General features: G+C 42.8%; 1 protein-coding gene across 5 annotated transcripts; it reads right to left on the bottom strand.

Annotated features, from left to right (window-relative positions):
• Positions 1-208: 208 nt before the first annotated feature.
• Positions 209-22,348, bottom strand: nek3 (NIMA related kinase 3). Of its 5 annotated transcripts, none has more exons than XR_009424420.1 (14): positions 21,955-22,348; positions 21,757-21,850; positions 21,575-21,672; positions 21,319-21,402; positions 17,781-17,848; positions 17,608-17,694; positions 17,471-17,525; positions 11,819-12,019; positions 5,313-5,421; positions 5,013-5,183; positions 4,607-4,749; positions 3,446-3,527; positions 3,285-3,355; positions 209-256 (listed from the first exon to the last, which is right to left on the bottom strand). XR_009424420.1 is itself a non-coding variant. In XM_059514848.1 (14 exons), the coding sequence occupies exons 1-13, from the start codon at positions 22,069-22,071 to the stop codon at positions 3,295-3,297; spliced, it is 1,362 nt and encodes a 453-aa protein (XP_059370831.1). In that variant the 5' UTR covers positions 22,072-22,347; the 3' UTR covers positions 209-256; positions 3,285-3,294. The 5 variants fall into 5 exon arrangements, 4 of the variants coding, with proteins under 4 accessions (XP_059370831.1, XP_059370832.1, XP_059370833.1 ...); XM_059514848.1 differs by having other exon boundaries at positions 4,615-4,749; positions 21,955-22,347; XM_059514849.1 differs by lacking the exon at positions 209-256 and having other exon boundaries at positions 2,893-3,355; positions 4,615-4,749; positions 21,955-22,052; positions 22,164-22,346.
• Between the last annotated feature and the right edge of the window lie 541 nt (positions 22,349-22,889).

Raw genomic sequence — 22,889 nt, 5'->3', positions numbered from 1 at the left:
AATTTGCTTTTTTTTTTTTTTTTACTTCAATTATTTCTGTCTTAATTTATTATTTTTGCCTTGGATGAATGCCCCATGTTCCGAGGGAGGGGAGGGGAGGGTTGTTACTATTAGAAAATGTGAGCATTGTTTCTACAATTGTTGCCTTTTGTAATTGTACATGCCCTGTATCACTGGTGCTCAATAAAAATACTTTACAAAAAAAAAAAGAATGCAGTCAGTGGTGCATGGCCAATTTCTCCCACAAACCTGGAATCTGTGAAAAGAGAGACAGAGATGGATTTTGAGCTACAAAAGGTGAGGCAGTATGTGACTGATGGCTGGCCCAGATATGCAGCTAATGTCCCTCAAGTCTTGAAATTATACTACAGTGCACGTCATCACTTGTCAATTTTCCAGGACCTTGTGCTTTATGATGACAGGATCATAATTCCCCAAAATTTGAGGTCTGACATACTGCACAGTGGTCACCAAGGCATTGTGAAATGTAGAGAGAGAGCCAGATGTAGTGTGTGGTGGTCAGGCTTAAGTCAGGAAATCCAGCAGCTAGTTAACAGCTGCAAGGATTGTCTGGAATCAAGATCTACCCAAAGGAAGGAGCCACTTTTAATCACTCCACTGCCAGACTGTCCATGGGAGAGACTTGGTGCTGATATCTGTGAGGTGAATAAGCAACATTACTTGGTAGTCGTGGACTATTTTTCAAGATATATTGACATTGCTCACCTTCAAAACTTGTCAGGTGAAACAACACGTGCTTACTTGAAGAACAAGTTTGCACGATGGGACTATCCCAACGTTCTCTTTACTGACAATGGCCCACAGTCTTGTGGAAGTGCTTTCAAAGACTTTGCTAGAGACAATGATTTTCAGCACATTACTTCAAACCCTTATTATGCCCAGTTATTGGGGAAGTTCAAAATTGAGAAAGACTTGCAGTCATAAAACAATTGTAATGGGTTCATTTAGGTGTCACCTACAATGCACACCTTATACATTTTTTATATATATTAAAATAAATTATAAATCATTTAGGTAAAAACAAGGCCCGTTTATAACTTTTTTTTTTTTTTCAGGTTTCCTTACGAAAATTACCCATGGTTTTAACAATAAGACAACAAATCATCGTTCTTGTAGCCATAATTACTGCAAATTAACCATGGTTTTGTTACTTCAAATTATAGTTTACAAAGAAGTATTAATATACTGTAATTTTTGTTGTTGTTGTTGTTGTTGTTGCCATAAAAACAGACCTAAGCCATCAATAGCCTTTAAAATGACTTAAAATGCATTATATAAAAAAAAACAATGAGGCAATAATGATTGGTTAATAATAACACTGTTAAAATATATAATGTAGGCAAATACAAAATAAACAATTTATGTACATGTTATTACAAATGCCTGTAAATGGAGCCAAATGCCATGTAATTGCTGCTGTTACACTTACAGGACAATCAAATCCTTGTTTAGGCTACTGACCAAACATTTAATTTGAATATTCACTTTATCTTTCATTTTTGGCCATCTTTTTGCTATAGATGACACAGCCTTTATAATTTCTTCAACAAAAAACGTGCATATCACAACCCCTACAAAAATAAGCCATGGTTTTATCATAGTAAAACTGCTTAATTTCCTTTTGCATGATTTCTGAATGCTTGAGACTATAAAATAAATTAGAGTCATAATAAATTTATAGCCATAGGTAAATGTCGAGAGCTACAATTGTAATTTGTAAATAATACAATTTATTCATTTATTTTTTATTTGATTAAAGTTCTATTTTCACCCCTATAGTAGGTGTTTTTTTCCATCATCATATTTGAGGAAGGGGGGCACAACAATGCAATCCTGCTTAGGGCACCCATTTGGCCAGCAGTGCTAATTGAATTGAATGTCTGATATTTATTAAAATAAACTGTAAATCATATGTAAATTATGCTACAAATTTGAAGCTCAATAGCATTTGAGGAGAAATACTTGCAGTCATAAAACTGTATTCGGTTCTTTTAAATGTGATGATTTTGGCTCACGTTTGACCAAAACCCACCAATTCACTATCTCAACAAATTAGAATACTTCATAAGATCAAAAAAAAAAAAAAAAAAAAAATAGAGGTGGTATGGAAGCCCAGGTTTCTTGGACAGTGGCCTTAAGCTCATCTGCATTTTTTGGTCTCTTGTTTCTCATTTTCCTCTTGACAATACCCCATAGATTCTCTATGGGGTTCAGCTTTGGTGAGTTTGCTGGCCAGTCAAGCACACCAACACGCCGGTCATTTAATTAGTTTTTGGTGTTTTTGGCAGTGTGGACTGGTGCCAAATCCTGCTGGAAAATTAAATCATTATCTACAAATAGCTGGTCAGCAGAAGGAAGCATGAAGTGCTCCAAAACTTCTTGGTAAGCGGGTGCAGTGACTTTGGTTTTCAAAAAACACAGTGGACCAACACCAGCAGATAACATTGCAACATCTATATGATGTTTGGTATCTATGAGTTTGTATTTTCATGATCTAAATGACAGTGTATATTATGTTGATACCTATGCAACACATACGTTTTATAAGAATCTTAAAAGATTCTTCTCTTGAACCCCCCAATCTAATTTCATATTCAAGACACCATACTAGAAACAAAGAGTTGTAAAGAGTTGGCTCACTCAAATCCTGAGTGTGACATCATCACCCTATATAGATCACTGATCACCAGATTTTTTTTTCAAAAAGCGACAACTTTTTTTAGAGCAAAAAAATTTCCCAGCAAGAGTTTAATTTGCATATTCTATATTCCACCTAACGGTAATACAAGGAAGCACATTTTTCAACCTTCTTAACAAAAACAAAAATAAATGTTTAAAAAAAGTAAATAAAAAAAGTACATTTATACATTTGAAGTGGGTCGAAAGTTTACATCCAAAAAATTAAAATAAAACATTTTAAAAAGAGAGAGAGAAATTATAATTTGCATAAATTAAATCTAGTCTTTTTAGGCGAATCATGATTAATTGTTTTCTTTTGATTTTCAAGTGAAATATGACCCAGTCCTGTTTATGACCAGCGAGATTCAATACGCATTTCTTTGTTTTGTTTTAGTCACTCAACTTTTCCAGCTTCTTTTTTATCATTATGAAAAGAGCATGTTTGATCACACATAAAGTGTCTTAATCTTCAAAATAAACTAAACCCAATCTCTAGATAAAATGATGTGTATATATAAACTCTATATATAAAAAGTGAATAAAAAAAAAAGGTATGTACAAGTACAACACATACAATAACTCACTTAAGTTTCTCTAGCTCATCATTTCCTCCAGTTCATTTATCCAGTCATATGGACACTCCTCTTCAAAATCCCTGCAGTCAGGAGAGCAATGTGTGGTTTATACTAAACAATGGCCTTGGTGGAGATATATGTACTAACAGAGGGAAAATAGAGAAACTCACGTATCTTCATCATCTGAGCGTGGCTCCAGTCTACTGTAGTCTGTGATCATCATCTCAGGGCCATCCACTTTGTCTCCATGCTCTGGGATCAAAGAACATGATGAAAAAATAATCTGATTATGCACAAGCACTACATGTGTTACACATTTACTTTAAAGAAGACAGCATTAGAGCACATTACCAGCTAACATTTTAACATATAGATAGATAAATCTAAAAAGAAATATAAATAGATGAGTTATCGCTCATAAAAACAGAATTTTGCTTTGATATTTTGTATCTACTGCAGTGACGTGGCTTAAAATGGTTTACTCCACATTGCTCTGCTGTGGTTATTATCAGTGTAAAGCACTCTTCAAATTTAGGTCAGCATGCGGAAAGAAAACATTATGGGATTTTACTGAGACGGTGTATGTAGTGTTATATGACCACATGGCGTGCATGCAAATTCGATGAACTTTAGTCTTCTCTGACATCATATGTCAATGGATAATACTTATCTGCTATATCAAACACCTTCAGAAAGTGACAAACCCCAGACTTTTGAAGGTTAGTGTATGTATGTGTGATGATGTGCACTATAATATATAATGTATTATCTGTAAAGTATATGGTAGTGCACCTTCATAGAGGAAATGACTTTGTAAAGGTGCGTATACACAGCGGAATCGTGTTCCTTCTATTAATCAAATAATGCAAGAAAAAGGTATGACAGTTATGGTATTGGTAAAACATAACAATATTAAGCAGCACAACTGTTTTAAACATTGATAATTAGAAATATTTCTTGCTAAATCAGCATACTAGTATGAATGATTTCTCAAGGATAAAAAGATACAGTTAAGACCTGATGAAATTCAGCTGCTAAAATTCAGCTTTGCCATTAAGCAATGAAATAAATGTAAAATAAGTGATTTTTAAGATAAGATTTTTAAATGCCATTTTCCCAAAATAAGTGTTTAGTGGGAATTAGTTCAAAATATGAAGTTTATAATTTTTAAGATTTTTTTTTTTTTACAATAATATGATAATGTGGAATACAATTGTTAGAATGATTAAGCATCATGTTAGGTGTCTGTTTCTATGTAATTCTTATAATAAATTGTTAACTTTGCTGTTCTGAATGTGAAATCTCTGTGTATCTGATGAGTGCAGACTGACCAACTGACCATCTCTATGTAAAGTGTAAGTCTCGAAGCCATAACAGAGCTGCACTTTCTCCAGAATGCTCATGAGTCTCTCAGGTGGATCTTTGTCCCACTGTTTCCTCACTCGTCTTTCCTGGGTCTCCACATACTCAGCCTCTATAACAGAGCAAGAGAACACAAAACTTGTTACAGTTTAATTATGCATTTAAGTATTGTATTAAGTATGTACTTACTATAGGGTTAGGATTAGAATCAGGGTTTGGTTTTGGGTTGTTGCATGTAATTATGCATGATTTACTGTTAATACTATAGTAAGTACATGTAACTTATGTTATAAAGTGTTGCCAAAACAACTACCAACATATACTGTATATCCAATAATCAGGGTAATACCATTCTACATATCAGTGCTTCAGTACCTGAAATAAGATCAGTCTGTTCTGCATTTTCCATGCTACCAGTGGAAATGATATCAGCATTTCTTAGGACTCCCAGCACGGTATTACAAGTTCCGACTGCCCACCTCTTACGAGAAGCTGGGTCATCAATGCAGTTGTTTTCCAAAGTAGACTGTTCTTCTTGCATAGTTCCTGATCACAAATGAACAAATAACTTGATCAGTTCAGTTGATTCACTACAGGTTTTACCTAAAATTAGGAATTAGTTAATGTGTAGCAGATCTGAACTAGTAATGTTTAATAGATAAATGAACTAGTGACCTTCAGTGGAAGTTGTGGTCACTAAACTCTTCTGTCCTAAAAACATTGCCATTTTTTCTCCTTCCTCTCTCTTCCAGTGGTGTGTTCGTTCTTGCACCAGTTCCTTTTTCTGTCCAGTAAAACAGAGAGAAATAAAGACCTACTGTAATATAATTTAAGGGTCAGTGACGAATAAGACAGTCCACGATAAAAATCTAACAACAAGCGTCACATAGTTTAACTAACTACTAGTTCTTAGAAGTATACTCTTTGTATATTTTGTAAATATTTATTCTTGAATATTTCTCTGTAAATATATTATCTTGAATTGCCAGTTCTTAAATATTATCATGTTTGGGGGAGTTGCAACATGCCATTTTTCCTGAATTAACTTATTCTTGTCAATAGGTCAAATGATTGGATATGTGACTCTGTCTGTGAAAACGTACTCGGTTACTAACGTAACCTCGGTTCTCTCTAGAAGAGGGAACGAGTACTGCGTCTTAGCTAAGACACTACGGGAAAAGTCTCTTTTCACGAAATACTGAAGCAAAAAATTATCCTTAATTTTGAATTTTTGTAAAGCGCATTTGCAGCAGTACACAGCCATAGGCGAGACGGCTCGCTCGCTCATTGGCTGCTCTGCGGCAAGTGCACAGCCTATCGAGCGCAGGCTTCGCGCCCTTCATGCCACTTCCCGCCGAAACGGGTGTGGCCCAACCCTATAAAAGAAGCTCGAAAAGGCTGACTCAACTGATTTATTTCATCGCCGAAGCGAACCAGGGTGAATCGTACGCACGGCAGAGAACGCATTACTCGTTCCCTCTTCTAGAGAGAACCGAGGTTACGTTAGTAACAGAGTACGTTCTCTTACGAGAGTTCTCTCGTACTGCGTCTTAGCTAAGACGCTACGGGAACCCCATGTAAAACGCCGTACGCGAAGGGATCACAAACCAATAAACCTGAAGCAACGCCCAGGATTTACAGTGCACTGTCACCCGAGGGACTCACAGAGAGCCCAGGACAGGAAAGGGGGGAGCCCTCCGTCCCATATCTAGCAGCACCCGTAGATGCGGCAATATAACATCACACAGTCGAGGCAAGGTCTGACCAATGTGGCAATGCGGGTCTTACGCAATACTGCCCATATAACAGTCGGCAGCGCATAATGCTCACGAACTCAGAATTCCCATCAGGGCCCTGATTCGGCTATACCGACAGCAGCCTTGCTTGCAAGGCGGGAACCTCCAGGTTATAGAACCTGATAAATGCAGACGGCTAGGCCCAGCCTGCCGCCATACATATATCCTGCAAGGAGATCCCAGTAGACCACGCCCACAACCAGGCGACGCCCCTTGTGGAGTGTGCTCTGACGCCCAGTGGGCACTGAAGGCCCCTGGAAGTGTAAGCTAACGCTATGATAGAGTCTGTCTCGAAACAGCCATTCCCTTGGAACGTCCACTGAAAGAGACAAACAGCTGCTCAGTCTGTCGAAAGACAGCGAAACGAGACACATAAGCTCTTAAAACCCTAACAGGGCAAAGAAGACTTGAGTCTCCATCCTCCCTGACACCGACAGGGCAATAACCTGAGCCCGAAACGGCGTGTTGAGGGACTTCAGCACATAACCGTGTCTAGGTTTGAGTATGACCCTTGAGTCATTAGGCCCAAACTCCAAGCACGACAGGCTCACCGAGAGCGCGTGCAGGTCACCCTCACGCTTCACCGAAGCGAGAGCCACCAAGAATACTGTCTTGAACGACAGATGCTGGAGGCTAATCGATTGGATAGGCTCAGAAGGGGGACCCTTCATGGCCTCCAAAAACCGCCGCGAGGTCCCATATAGGGATTGACGGAGGTCTGGGAGGATTCAGCCTCCTAGCTCCTCTAAGGAAGCGGATGACCAAATCATTCCTTCCTATTGACTGACCGAGCGCTGTTTCAGAAAACGCTGCGATGGCCGCCACATAAACTTTGAGCGTGGATGGGGCTCTGCCCTTATCCAACAGCTCCTGTAGGAAGGAGAGAACCTCCGTCACCTCACAACTAAGGGGTGAACATCCCCGAGCCGTGCACCAGCTGGAGAACACCGACCACTTCGAGGCATACAGCCGTCGTGTCGACGGAGCTCTAGCCTGAGTGATGGTATTTAGCACTCCCACTGAGGTAACCGTTGAGCGCCCACACATGGAGGGACCACAACTCCGGTTGAGGGTGCCAAATCAAGCCCCTGGCCTGCGAGAGGAGGTCCCTCCTCAACGGCACTGGCCACGGGGCGATGTCTGCTAACTGCATCAAATCTGGGAACCATGGTTGGTTCTTCCAAAAAGGTGCTACAAGCAGTATTGAACATCTCGTTTCTCTCACCTGTTCTATCACCTGCGGAAGGAGGGAGACAGGAGGGAAAGCATAAAGCGGGCAGCACGGCCATCTCCGTGACAGCGCGCTTTCGTCCTTGGAAAAGTACGCGGGGCAGTGAGCGTTTCCGTGGGACGCGAAGAGGTCCACCTCCGCCCTGCCAAATCTCTCCCACAACAGCCGGACTGTTTGCGGGTGTAGAGACCATTTGCCCGTGGGAATGTTGCTTCTGGACAGCCTGTCTGGACTCAGATTCTGTAGCCCAGGCACATGAACTGCCCTCAGCGAGTGCAAGTTGCGCTGAGCCCAAACCAGGAGGCGTTCCGCCAACCTGCACAGGTTTCGGGACCCGAGACCGCCCTGGCAATTTCTGTAGGACACCACAGACATGTCGTCCGAACGGACTAAGACGTGGTGTCCCTTGATTCGGGGACAAAAGCGCGTCAGCGCGTTCTCCACTGCCAGCATTTCCAGACAGTTGATATGTTGGAGCCTTTCCCGTTCTGACCACAGGCCAAAGGACGGTCTGCCCTCGAGCAGCGCTCCCCATCCTGAAGTGGAGGCGTCCGTCGACACCATCTTCACTTTCGAGTAAGTCCCCAGGCTTACACCTGATTGGTACCAGTCGTTTGCTGTCCAGGGTTTCAGGGCTGTAACACAGCCCTGATTGACCTTGAGACGCAGTCGACCAGATACCCGCGCTTTCAGACAGAACTGCAGGGGGCGCATGCGGAGCAGGCCCAACTGCAGAACCGGAGATGCTGAGGCCATGAGACCCAGCATCCTCTGACATTCTCTGAGCGAAACGGTCGCGCCGCAGCGGCGAGAACTCGCCGCGCGCTGAATGCCCAACGCGCGCTGTGGTGAAAGCCGCGCCGTCATGGAACGTGAGTCCAGAGCTAAACCCAAAACAGTATCGTCTGACTGGGGTTCAGTGACTCTTCGTCCAGTTGACACTGAGACCGAGTTTCTTGAGGTGATCGAGTAAAACGGCCCTGTGCTCCACGAGCTCTGCTCGTGATTGAGCCAGAATCAGCCAGTCGTCCAAATAGTTCAGCACTCGCATGCCTCTGAGTCTGAGAGGAGCGAGCGCTGCGTCCATGCACCTCGTAAACGTCCATGCACCTCGTAATGCGTCCATGGTCGTAAGCATTCTGAAACTGTGTTTCACCAATGCCTTGTTCAGCTGTCTTAGATTAGTATGGGCCTGAGACCCCCGTCTCTCTTGGGCACTAGAAGGTATCTGCTGTACAGTCCCCCTTCGCTTTGAGCTTGAGACACAGGCTCTACAGCCCCTCTGCTCAACAGTTTTGATATTTCGGCCCGAAGTATGCGTGCTACTTCTGTTTTGACCATAGTTTCGACGGGCGCTAGAAAGCGCGGAGGGCGTCGAAAAAACTGTAGCGAGTAGCCTCTCCTTATATAATGCCTAGCACCCAATCCGAAACCCCTGGAAGCGCTGAACATGCATCTGCATGAATGGCTAAGGGCTGGATGCGAAGCGCGCTCTGTTGACTGAGCAACGGCGGCGCTTCGGTGTGCTGTAACATGGGCGTTACGCCTGTGGCATTTGAGGCGGGGAGCGCGCTGATCACAGAGGGCAGATCGCTCCTCCTCGACCCCGTCCCGGCGCTTAACCGATTGAGGGAGGGCTGAGCGGGTCCCGTGGGACTCGTGATGTCTGCGAGGAAACTGTGGGCTGCAAGTGTGCACATTTACTGCTTTCGACTCGCTGTCTGCCTGGGCAGAGCGTACGTGCACGGGTTTCGTTTTTACAGAAACCACGCACCGTGTGTGACATAGTGTTTGTGGGCACTGAGGGGTGGGCACGTTTACTATGTGGAGCGCGTGACCGATCTGAGTTGATCTTATAGGCGCGAGCCCTGTGTGCAGGGCTGTGCTTACATGTGGAGATGGGCACTGAGGAGTGGGCATCGTCACTACATTTATAGCACCATCGGCCGTGGCCGGACGAACGTGCACGGGTTTCGTTTTTAGGCAAGCGGGCAACCGTACAGGCTTTCGTAAGAGAACGTACCAGCAACACTGCGCAAGATGGCCGCCAGCCCAGCAACACTGCGCAAGATGGCCGCCAGCCCAGCGTCACTGCACAAGATGGCCGCCAGCCCAGCACCTGCGCAAGATGGACGCCAGCCCAGCGCCACTGCGCAAGATGGCCGCCAGCCCAGCACCTGCGCAAGATGGACGCCAGCCCAGCGCCACTGCGCAAGATGGCCACCAGCCCAGCGTCACTGCGCAAGATGGCTGCCAGACCAGCACCTGCGCAAGATGGACGGCAGCCCGGCGCCACTGCGCAAGGTGCTAGAACCACAGTTAGACCTCAGGAGTCAAGTCAAGTCACCGTTGATCTTCCAGAGCCTCGTCATGTCTCAGCCGAACTTGCTGAGCACTCGACTGATCCTGTCTTGGCCATGGAGGCCATCCAGAAACTCACCGCCTGCCCTGTCGTGGCCATGGAGACCATCTACCATCTCCTCAGGGCCACGGAGGCCACCCTTAACCTGTTCATGTTCTCTATTTCAGGCTTACCTAACCAGACTTGCTCTCCTGTACCATCAATCCCACTGTGGTGGTCTTCTGCGCCTCCCTGGTGGGCTTCTGTCTCGCCCGCACGGCTGTGGTGGTCTTCTGCGCCGCCCTGGGTGGCTTCTGTCTCGACGCAGGGCTGTGGTGGTCTTCTGCACCGCCCTGGTGGGCTTCTGTCTCGACCGCACGGCTCCAGTTCCACCTGCTCCACCCTGGATTCCTGCCCTGTCGGCCCTGAACTTTCTGTTCCCTCCTGGCCTTTTTGTTTTGTTTTTTGTTTTCTCTCTGTTTCCCTCTATGAACCTGGCCCTCCGTCCCTCCCCCTGGTTCTCTGCCGGTCCTCCTCCTTGTGGTTGTTGTTTTGTTTTTTTACTTCCTGTCTCGGTTTCCCTCTATGAACCTGGCCCTCCGTCCCTCCCCCTGGTCCTCCTCCCTCCTGGTCTCCTTGTGGTTATTGTTTTCTTTTTTCACTTCCTTTCTCTATTTCCCTCTATGAACCTGGCCCTCCGTCCCTCCCCCTGGTCCTCCGCCGGTCCACCTCCCTCCTGGTCTCCTTGTGGTTGTTTTGTTTTTTTCACTTCCTGTCTGTTTCCCGCTATGGACCTGGCCCTCCATCCCTCCCCCTTATCCTCCATCAGTCCACCTCCCTCCTGGTCTCTGTGTTCCTTGGTTTGTTTTGTGTTCGATGGAGCATCGGGTAGCTGCTCCATAGAGGAGAGGGTAATTCAACGGTGTCTGGTCTGTGTTTCCCTGGGTGTCCACTAGTGGTCTCACTTCCCCATAGTCATCCCACCGCAGGCACTACATTTCAAACATTGCTTTGTCTCTTCATCACGGTTAATTGCACACCTGTTATTGCATTCAGCTGTCTCCACTTCCTTCGTTATCCTGTCTATATAAACCGGTCTGTTTTATGTCTGTGTCATGGAGTCCTTGTTTTCCGTCACCTGGTTTTCTCCTGTTCCCTCGTGTTTTTTAGTTCCTAGTTTCTTGTTTGTTTTGTTTCTGGACTGATTATATGGTTATGACCTCTTGCCTGTTTGGATACTGATTTTTGGATTACCCATTAAACACACTGCTTCTGGATCTCTCGTGTCCTGTGATCGATCGTTACAAAACCCAGCTAAAGTCTTTTTTTTGGGATTTACTGTTTTCTATATAAAATCATCCTTCATAAGGTAAAGAACATTCTGTGAATATCTTACATTTATATCTTTATTACTGAAAAAGACCAGGTCAACTAACTTTGATGCTTGTTATCTCATAATTAGATTTGAGACTTTAGCCTGGATTTCACAGAGGGTCACATATTTAAAGAGACGTATTGACTTTGACACCCAGTCATGGCAATCCTCTTGATGATTTCCTATTTTATATTCTTTTCCCCTTCATATTTTTGCCTTTTGGCTGCACTACATGACTTTGATTTTATGTTAAACATTAATTATATCAGTGCAGTATGTTTTCTTTTTTCTAAAGTAATAAACATTTTTTTTTCCAAAATAATGAATCTGAATTATTCTGTTTTCATGATCCTCCTGTATCACTCCATCAAATAATTGATGCAGCTGGTTAAGAATATGTTTTTTTTTATAATTTAATTGAAGAATAAGCTGATGTACCTCTGGTACCAGGTGTTTATGCAGCAGTCGAGACACACGGTGAGAGCTAAGGATTGTGTGTACTGAGGGTCTGTCTTTAGGGTTAGTCTTGAACATGTTTTTGATGAGGTAGTGGAGCTCATAGGAGAAGTGACTGGGTAAAGGTGCATATGCCCCACGACACACCTTCAAGATCAGGCTCTTCCAGCTACTTGACTGAAACTAATGAAGGGAATGTTGACAGTAAAAGAAGACAGGAAAATGTAAGGACAGGTGTCCTTAACATCCAAAACACATAGTAATGGCAGTGCAACTCAAAGGCTGATGATTATACACGGGGCAACCTTTTGAGCAATGTTGCCGGGCAACTTTGGGCAGTGTTGCCATCAACAGGCAACCAGGTGAGACACAGGGCCAATGACCAATCTACAGTATCCATATAGAAATTTGTTACCAATTCTCAATGGGAAAGTGCCCAAACAACAGTGCTAAAAAAAAAAGTTGCCTGACGAAATTTTTCAAAAAGTTGCCCGTGTATTAGTAGGGGTGTGAAAAGTGGCACGAGATCTCACAAGATCTGACTGGTCTCGCGAGAACTTGAACATATCCTCACCCAGTCCTTTCAAATATATTTCCATTACACTGGCCCTTTCATCAGTGGTGGTATGTAAGATATGTTCCCTTTCAGTCAGTCATGTTCCACGTTACTTCAGAAAGAGACTGACGAATGGGGTTCTTGCCCGAGAGCCCACTCACCTTCGAGTGGTAACAAAATGAGCCAATGGTATACAGAGTACCTTGGTCTGCGGAATTTGCATCGCGAGCTCCGCCCCAGTGTGCAGGTATATAAGGAGCAGCACGAGCAACTCGCACTCAAGCTTTCGCTTCAGAGCCGAGAACATCGCTTGCTGCTTTCACCGGAGTGTTAACAAGCGAGTCAGCTGGTGTTGATGTGACGGCGCATTTCAGCGGTTCGTCTGGGCTTCCTGCATTCAGCTCCCGCGTTCCCCTGAGCGCTTCAGAACCACTGAAAGAGCTTTTTTTTTTTTTTTAAAGATGTCATTTCGCCCTTGTGTTTCTGGGTGCGGTGGATGTATAAGCTCCTCGTGATGGCCACGATCGCAGTGTCATGTGTCTGGGCTTTCAGCACTCTGAGACTGCGTTCGTGGATGAGGCATGTTCTCATTGCGGGGACATGACCATGTCAGTGTTAAGATTGAGGCTCGATTACCTTAAAAGGTCTAGAGTTCCCCTCTGCCACACCCCGTTCTAGCTCCTCTTCTCATAAGAGGGCTACTACCCTGGTGGCCAGGATGATCTGAGGGTTACCGTGTGGGCTTCCCCGATGAGTCAGCCTCCTCGGGCCACAGCCCCCTCAAAAACGCAGCAGCCGGTGGAGTTTCTGAATGAGTTTCTCATTCGGGGCTCGGGAAGAAGATCTAATGTCGATCGCCACATCACAAGGCGGGCTTGAGTCCTCGGGAGGTGAGGATTCGGCTGCGTTGCATCCCTCGGGAGTACCAGCATTGCCGGAGTCTGATCCCGAGCTGACAGCCATGCTTTCCCAGGCAGCTGAGAGCATTGGACTTGAGTGGAATCCTCCACCCTGTACCAAGCACCCCCCGCTGGTTCCTTTCTTTCCAGAAGTGCACCAGGAAGTGACCAGTTCATGGAAGGCACCTTTAACTGCCTGAATCCATTCTGGTGCTTCCTCCACCTTCACTGCACTTGATGGCAGAGCTGGGTATCCTGGGATTCCCCAAGTGGAGCGTTCTGTTGCGATGCAACTGTGTCCTCAGAGCACCTCCGCCTTGCGTGGTGGTCCCAAGATTCCCTCCAAGGCCTGTAAGTTCTCATCCATGCTTGTGGCCAAGGTTTACAGAGCTTCAGGTGTACCAGGCCAAGGTACTCAAAGAGCTGCATGGGGGCAGTTCTGACCCAGGGGTTTTGCAGGAAGCGCGCACTGCTACTGACCTCGTTCTCCAAACGACGAAGGTATCTGCACGCTCCCTGGGTAAGGTGATATCCACTTTGGTGTTCCAGGTGCCCCACATATGGCTAAACCTGAGCGACATGAGGGAGTCTGATCTGACTCAGCTCCTCAACTCCCCGGTCTCCCAGTGTGGCCTCTTTGGTGACGTGGTGGAGAATTTTGCGCGGCAGTTCTTTGCCACCCAGAAGCAGTCTGAGGCCATCAAACACATCCTGCCCCGGCGGCCTGCTGCTGCCTCCACACTGCGGTCGGCGCAGCCACCTCAGCCTGCTTGTTGCCAAGGGCGCCCCCCGCGGTCTCCTCCACTCTAGAGCTGTTTCCTCTACCTCTGGGTCCCAAGAGGCTGCGAACGACAGTTTGCGACATGCCTCTACGCCGCTCTCGTTCCCCTCTTCCCTTGCCAGTTTCCATGCAGAGCCGGCTCGAGAATGCATTGCCTTCTCATGCCCTCTTTGCCACTTGGAATCAGACAAGTGCATACCCTCCGCCCCCGCTAAGGGACACTATGCCTCCCATGCCGGGGCTCTCTGTTCCACCTCACTGCCCCACTGTGGGTACGCCTGTAGTTCCCTTGACCCTGCTTGATTGGTTTCTGGGAGCCTGGCTAGTGCTCCCCAGGCCATCACGTTGGTTCATCCAAACGATCAGGCTCGGTTACGCGATTCAGTTTGCCCGGCGCCCCCCCCCCCTGGTTTTGGTGTGTTTACGCGACAATGGTGGGCAAGGATACTCCTGTCATGCACGCGGAGGTTGCGACCCTGCTGGCAAAGGGCGCGATAAAGCCAGTTCTTCCAGCCAACTTGAAGTCCAGCTTTTACAGCCCCTACTTCATAGTACCCAAGAAAACAGGTGGGCTACGGCCGATCCTGGACTTGCGCGCCTTGAACTGAGCTCTTCACAGATTTTCGTTCAAGATGCTAACGCCCAAGTGCATTTTTGAATGCATTTGTCCGTTGGATTGGTTTGCAACAATTGACCTGAAGGACGCGTACTTTCATGTCTCCATTCTTCCTCGGCACAGACCATTTCTTCGGTTTGCTTTCCAGGGGCAGGCATTTCAGTACAAAGTTCTCCCATTCGGGTTGGCCCTGTCTCCTCGTGTCTTTACAAAGGTTGCAAAGGGAGCACTGGCTCCTCTCAGGGAACGAGGTGTCAGTATCCTCAACTACCTCAATGACTGGCTGATTCTAGCTCACTCTTCAGCGCGGTTGTGTGAGCACAGGTATCTGGTGCTCAGACACCTCGCCCGTCTGGGTCTTCGGGTTTTCGGGTCAACTGGGAAAAGAAAAAACTCTCCCCTGTGCAGAGGATCTCTTTTCTCGGTATGGAAATAGACTCGGTCGTCAAGTTTGCGCAGCTTACGAATGAGTGCACGCAGTCACTGTTGAATTGCCTGAGACAATTCGAGGGCAAGAGAGCAGTTCCACTGAAACTGTTTCAGAGGCTCCTGGGACATATGGCATCTGCAGCGGCAGTCATACCACTCGGCTTGCTTCATATGACACAGCTTCAGCACTGGCTTCATGACAGAGTCCAGAGATCGGCATGGCAACAGGGCAGGCTCCTAGTGATCGTCACTCCGGCCTGCCTCCAAACCTTCACCCCATGGTTGGACCTCTCATTTCTGCGGGCTGGCATTCCCCTAGAACCTGTGTCCAGACATGTTGTGGTCTCAACAGATGCCTCTGCCATGGGCTGGGGTGCCATGTGCAACCGGCATGCTGCGTCAGGTTCCTGGACAGGACTCTGTCTTCAGTGGCATGTAAATTGCCTTGAGTTGCTAGCAGTACGGCTTGATCTGCACCGCTTCAGGGCCCTGCTGAAGGACAAGCATGTTCTGGTCCGTACGGACAACACTGTGACCATAGCGTACATCAACCGTCATGGCAGTCTATGCTCCCACCGCATGTCGCAACTTGATCACCATCTCCTCTTGTGGAGTAAGAAACATCTGAGGTCTCTTCGTGCCATTCAGTCCCCCAGTCGGTTCAGCTGATTTGGGAACGCTTCGGAAACGCTCAGGTAGACCTGTTTGCCTCTCCAGAAAATTCCCACTGCCAGCGGTTTTACTCCCTGACCGAGGGCACCCTTGGCATGGACGCTCTGGTGCACAGTTGGCAGTTGGGCCTGTGCAAGTATGCGTTTCCCCCAGTGAGCCTTCTTGCACAGACGTTGTGCAAGATCAGGGAGGACAAGGAGCAGGTCCTCATCGTTGTGCCTTTCTGGCCCAGTCCAACATGGTTCCCCGAACTTTTACTCCTCGCAACAGCCCCTCCCTGGCCAATTCCTCTGAGGAAAGACCTTCTTTCTCAGAGAAGGGGCACCCTCTGGCTCCCATGTCTTGGAACCTACATGTGTGGGTTCTGGACTGGTCACGGAAGGTTTAGGTACCTTGCCACCTCAGGTGGTAACTACCATCACTTCAGCTAGAGCCTTGTCTACCAGACACACCTATGCTTTGAAGTGGAACCTCTTTGTCACTTGATGTTCTTCACGTCGTGAAGACCCCTGGAGATGCCTGATCGGGTCAGTGCTTTCTTTTCTTCAGGAAGGGTTGGAACAAAGGCTGTCTCCTTCCACCCTGAAGGTCTATGTGACCGCCATTTAGGCTCGCCATGACCCTTATGATGGTAAGTCTCTTGGGAAGCATGATCTGTTTCTATTTCTACTCTGTGTACAATTGGCTCGTTTTGTTACCACTCAAAGGTGATTGGGCTCTCGGGCGAGAACCCCATTCATCAGTCTCTTTCTGACGTAACGTCTCCCTTCTCTCCTTCAGGGAACGAGGTTTACATATGTAACCTAGACGTTATGTTCGTTATGTTTAAAGGGAAACCTCTTCTTAGGGTGGTGTTGGCGCAGTGGATAAGACACATGCCATTGGTGTGAGAGACCCGGGTTCGAATTCACTGTGTGACACCAATGTGTCCCTGAGCAAGACACTTAACCCCTAGTTGCTCCAGAGGCGTGCGACCTCTGACTTATATATAGCAATTGTAAGTCGCTTTGGATAAAAGCGTCAGCTAAATGAATAAATGTAAATGTAATTTAACTATTAAAAAGGAGTTAAATTTAGTAAAAAATAATAAATAAAAAACAGAGAAAACAATAATACAGTACAATTAAACAGAAAAAAAAATTATGTAGAAAAACATAAATAGATTTCATAGGGCCTTAACTATACTGAAATGGAAATCAGTTTACTAAATAATAAACTTGACTGACTGCTTCACCTTTACTTTAAAAAGATATTTGTGTTGTTTATAATTTATTTTTATTTATACTATTTAGAATTTTGTGCAATCACTTGCCTATCAGTTGAGTTTGTGGCAAAACCTTCTGCAGTGTTTACATGTTGTTTATTACTGCGGGAAATTTATTAAAATAGATGTTTAATTTCATAAAGTACAAGTTGATTTCAAAATAGTCTCCTACATTTTTTTGCATTTTGTGTTTTTCAGTTAAATAAAATAAAATTTTCCCCTATATAGTTCATCACTGAGGATTTCATTAAAAAAAGTCAAAAAATCTTGCCTCGTCTAATTCTCGTGAATCCAGTCTTGTGTCTCGTCTCGTGGGATAAGTGTCTCGTCACACCCCTAATCATTAGCCTATCATTTTACATTGTTTGATGTAAAACCATTGTTGCTATACAATTCAGTATATTAAGAGGAAAATACCGGATGTTGGAGTGTGCAAAGTTCATACAAGACACAGCCAAGAGACCAGACGTCACTGTAATATACAAGAATTTCAGTACAAATGTAACCTGAAATGTAAAGCTGAGGGAATTGCTGTAATATCCACAAAACTGTACCTTTTATTATTGTAAGGTTTGTTGTCCCATATTTCTGGAGACACATAATATGGAGTACCCACATAGGTCTGAGCGTATGCTTTTGCGCTTGCAGAAATACATATAAAATTACTCAAATTATTATATTTGTGCAGAGAATTTTATACACAAAAAGAGGAAAAAATGCTGAATACCTGTTAAGAGAACATGCTGAACCAAAATCCCCCAACTTCACAGTTCCACTGTCTGTCAAGAAAATATTCTGCAATGAAAATGAGAAGGAAAGCAGCACTGATTTTATGCATGAAATAAAATCTTTCATTAATTCACAAGAAGTTCCAGGATGGTGCTTCTACTTCAGTGACAACTTTCTACTTCGAAGGCAATCAAATGGTGATGGTGTGGTGGACTGATAACACTGGTCTAACCAAAACCAAACACAGTAACTATACATTTTGAGAGCAAAGACCAAAATCTGGTATCAGGTCTTGTAAATGTTCATATACCAGGACAGTTGTATCACACTTAAGTTTTTATTGTATGCCCTAAGAAATTAATTAAACAATAAATGTTAGAAATTAAATCACATAATTGAAAAGTCATTTTAATGTATAAATGTTGTAGCCATTTAAGAAAGTGTATTTTTATTTTATATTATTTATGTTTAAATATTATTGGTTTGTGTTTTGTTTAGTTCAATTTTCCAATTAAGAAAATTGTAAATGTCATAAGGGGAGATAAATCGTACGGCAGTACGCCGGAAGAAGGGAAGTGGGTCAGACATCATTTTTTGACCACTTCATATGTTTTGTTTGAAGAATTCTTTTCTTTGGAACGGATTTCGTTTGGTATGATTTGTATCTTAATTTTAATGCATTTTTGTTGGTCAGTTATTTGTCTAAATAAATGGGAAAAATAAACAGGACAAGGTTCAGGACAAGGCCTGCAACCATGCTTCCACGGCCAAAACAAAGGCCGAAACAATGAGATTATGAAACAATATAATAATAATAAATCATAATTGATCCTATATACATTTATTTTTTTATCTAATGAATAAATTATTTGTTCATCACAATTCCCTCCTTAATCCCTTCATCATTGATTGGTCGGTTTAGTTATAGCTTGACTTTGAAGGGCAGAATATTTGGGCTGAAAAATGTATGTGCAAGCAAATAACTTTGGGCTTCCCTTCTTACCAGGCCAGCTCCAGAATCAAATCACTGAGGATGCTCTATCTTTATCGCTGGCAAATGATTAATCAAGTTTAATCGCATGCAAAATACGTTTTTGTTTACGTAATATATGTGTAATGTGTATATTTATTATTTAAATTTAAAAATAAATATATGTACACAACCCTTGCATTTTGTCATGTTTGCTACTGGGTTGGAGTGCAGAGCAAGGAGACATGTAAATACATGTAAATATTTTATATATCATATATATGTATTTATATATACAAAATAAATATACACAGTAGACACACACATATATAATGCAAACAAAAACTTATTTTGGATGCGATTAATTGAGATTAATTGTTTGACAGCTCAAAAAAAAATAAAAAAAATTATATATATATATTATTAATCGTTTGACAGCTCCAAAAAAAAATGATATATATATATATATATATATATATATATATATATATATATATTACTTGCGCTCTGTTCATAATCACTAAAAAGATGTCATTCTTAGTTCATCGCGATCTCGCAAAGAAATGATATCAATAAAGTTCTCTACACTGTACAATAAATCTCTTATTTACACTATTACTTGCGCTCTGTTCATAATCACTAAAAAGATGTCATTCTTAGTTCATCGCGATCTCACAAAGAAATGATATCAATAAAGTTCTCTACACTGTACAACAAATCTCTTATTTACACTGCTTATGTGGTGGTTGATTGCAGTTTCACTTTTTTTTTTCCAATTTTTTTTTACGTTAGTTAGTTTGTAATGTTGCTGTTTGAGCATAAACAATTTCTGAATAGTTGCAGCCCTAAAAGTTCAATGCAAACCGAGATATCATCTTTTAAAATTCTGGCAGTTTAATGCTACAAAAACGGTTGGTATGGCACTACAACGAGCTTCTTCCTGGGTCCGTTACAACACAAACTCAGATAAACCCCGCCCCCGGGAACACACAACAAAGGGGGCGAGGCCATGTTCTGCTGCTTTAGAGAAGAGGAAGAGAAAACTAGGGGTGCATGTGAAAATCTGTGCATATATGAATCGCAATTCTGTCTTCTAATGATTCTAATGAATTCACAAGTTTCAAAACCAATGTTCTAAAGCAGCGGTTCTCAATCCTGTTCCTCGCATCGGCCTGCTCTGCATCTCTCTTTCTCTCTCTCTCAAATCGTCAGATCAGCTCCAACAAACTGTTCCATTTATACACTTATTTTCACAAAGCAATAAGACGCGTTATACATGGCCGCGCATACGGTTGCTGTGCTTTATTAAAGCTTTAATCAGAATAATACCATAGATTAAAAGCTTACACAAAGAGTAGCATTTACAAACAACAGCGCATCTAAAAGTATGAGACAACAAACAAACAAACATACCATTAAGAGCCATGCTTGCATAGGTTCTGCACGATCCTCTTCATTAATATTCTCTGCGTCTCAAATGGGTTCACATTGATAAGAAATACAGAGGGTGTCATTGTTTACAATACAACTGGATCACATTCTGAGATTGAGAGGGGCGGGATGTTCAGACGCACTCGAGCCGGTTTAGCGAATCACAACACACTGAGCCAGCTGACCAATCTCAGCCCATCATGTATTTCTGATTGAGGGGCTTCATAATAACAGGAAATAAATTGACGCGTTTGTCAGAGAAGGGACAGACTGGTGTGGAATAAAGGTAAATTCTGTGAAAAATAATGTTTAAAAAAAAATATATATATATATTAATTATAACCTAAAAAAAATATATATATATTAATTATAACCTCATAAACACAATCAAGTCTAGAAAAAGCCCAGTACACCACCCCTTTAACACTTTGTTATAATGAGATGATTCAAAAACTTTTGAGTTTTTGAGTGGGTTCTAACTTAAATGACTTTGATTCAAGAAATCAACAGATATGACTGTGATAAGCTACATTGTTCAATGGTCACATTTAAATAGAAATTGATCTCCAGAGCTTAAACTATAACTCACTGGATAGTTTGCCAAATCTGCAATAAAATACAACTTTAACTGAGGGTGTTTTTGATTTCTTTTGAAGGTGCTTAGCCAGTGTTGGGCAGTAACGCGTTATTAATAACACGTTACTGTAACGCAGTTATTTTTGACAGTAACTTATACTGTAACGCATTACTTTTTAAATAAATTAACTCCATTACCGTTACCACATGGTGCATTGTCCGTTACTTTAATTAATCAATTAATTTTGGCTGAAGTGTAGCTTAGCGTAACCTGTTTGCAGCAGCGACACATTGTAGGATTGGTGGATGCCAACCACTGTAAACACAAGATGCACTGTGGGCGTGTTTCCGTTTATTCAAGTATGTGCGGCGGCAGTCATGGCGAGTCGAGGCAAGAGCAACACGAGTTTCTCATTATGCTCATTATTTCACTTTAGTTGAACATAGACAAAAACCTTTTAGTCAAATTTTAGTCATTTTTACTACCTAATGTTTCCCCTGTTTTATTTAATGTTTTATATATTTTTTTTATAAAGTGACCAAACACAATAACAAGTACCTTTGATTTTAAATCCCTGTGAAGTACTCTCTTGTCGTGAATGTGTTTGGTGCCTAGACACATCTGTGCAAACCACTTCAGGATCTACAACAAAGAAATGACACTCCTTAAAAACTGCAAAAAAATAACCCAACATAATTACTCCTTATTCTTGATATCCCAAACTTACTATCAAGTTTATGTAAGTACTCATTACAAAAATAAGATATGATATTTAAAAATTATTTTTAGAACAGGTCTGTCATATTTGTCATACCACATCCTCAGTGAACAGAACATTTTTTTGCTGCCGTATCCTTAGAAGAAGATCTCCACCACTGCAGAACTCCATTACAATGTACAGATGACCATCAGCTGAAAAGAGAGGGTCCATTATGTTCCTGACTTTTGATCTTATGAAATTTGTCATTTACAGCATATAAAACACCCTTGACACACCTTCAAATGAGTCTTTGAATGCCACAACGTTTGAATGCTTCATTCTGGACAGAAGCACAGCTTCTCTTCTGCTGTTTCTTATCCCAGAATCAGCCTATGAATAAATACAGGAACTCTTTCATGCATTTTAAAAGTATTATCAATATAGACTGTAATATAAAATAAATAAATAAATAAAAAATGCTGAGCTTTCATTACCTTTGGCAGTCGTATTTCCTTCATAACATAATTTTGCTCTCCGTTTATTGGCTGAACCAAAAGAGCTCGACCGAAAGACCCTTGGCCAATGACTTTTACTAATGAATATTGATCCATAATAGCAAGTAAAGACACAGAATAACGTTAAATGCTTAAAAGTTTTTCTTCTTTCTTAGCGCAGCACTGCAAAACAAATTATAGTTATTCACCTGGTCGAGATACAGAACACCAGACAACTGAATGGCGATATATTTCTGTATTTTCTAAATAGTTTTAACCAGTGCAAAACTAGATAAAGGACGTATTTGCTCGGGACAGGAGATAGGCCGCGCAAGTACTACCATTACTTTGAATCAGGTATAAAGCGGTAGTTTCACTTCCGTATTGCTATATGACGTAGTGATGACGCCTTTGACCTGTGTAGCGTGGACCGCAGTGCCAAACACACTTTTGAATGCGAGACAAATATAGCATCAAATGCAGTGCTATATGTATCAGCGCTGGGTGGAATGGTCCAATTAGATGTCTATGATTACTTTTTCTTTTTTTTTTTTTTTTTTTTTTTTTTTTTTACAAATCTTTTAGCGATATCGCTGTTCTAGATTTCTATTCATATGTTTAAATAATACTATATATATATATATATATATATATATATATATATATATATATATATATATATATATATATATATATATATATATACATACACCTGTATATTTCAACGCATACACATTTTATCGTGTACAGATTTTATTTAATTAATTAACTAATTAATTAATTAATCCGTCCTGATATTTAAAAGCGCCTTGAAAATGAATGATTCTGTTTCTGAAGCAGAAAGCTCCCTCCGGATGTATTGCATTGCCTATACAATGGTTCTGCCATGGCTGTGCCCATGTTTAGTCACTAGATGGCAGAAAAAGTATGTAGCA

The sequence above is a fragment of the Carassius carassius genome, chromosome 28 (genome assembly GCF_963082965.1).
Source record: "Carassius carassius chromosome 28, fCarCar2.1, whole genome shotgun sequence".
NCBI lineage: Eukaryota > Metazoa > Chordata > Actinopteri > Cypriniformes > Cyprinidae > Carassius > Carassius carassius.
The sequence above is the reverse complement of the archived record's forward strand: the minus strand, read 5'-3'. Positions and strand labels throughout refer to the sequence as shown.

Excerpts from the sequence above, each read along its gene's own strand:
- nek3 (XM_059514848.1), bottom strand. The coding sequence starts at position 22,071 with ATGGATCAATATTCATTAGTAAAAGTCATTGGCCAAGGGTCTTTCGGT. Across the intron at positions 5,422-11,818 it reads ATAAACACCTGGTACCAGAG|AAAAAGGAACTGGTGCAAGA; the intron begins GTACATCAGCTT and ends TTTACTGGACAG. Across the intron at positions 3,356-3,445 it reads CGCTCAGATGATGAAGATAC|GGATTTTGAAGAGGAGTGTC; the intron begins GTGAGTTTCTCT and ends TCCTGACTGCAG.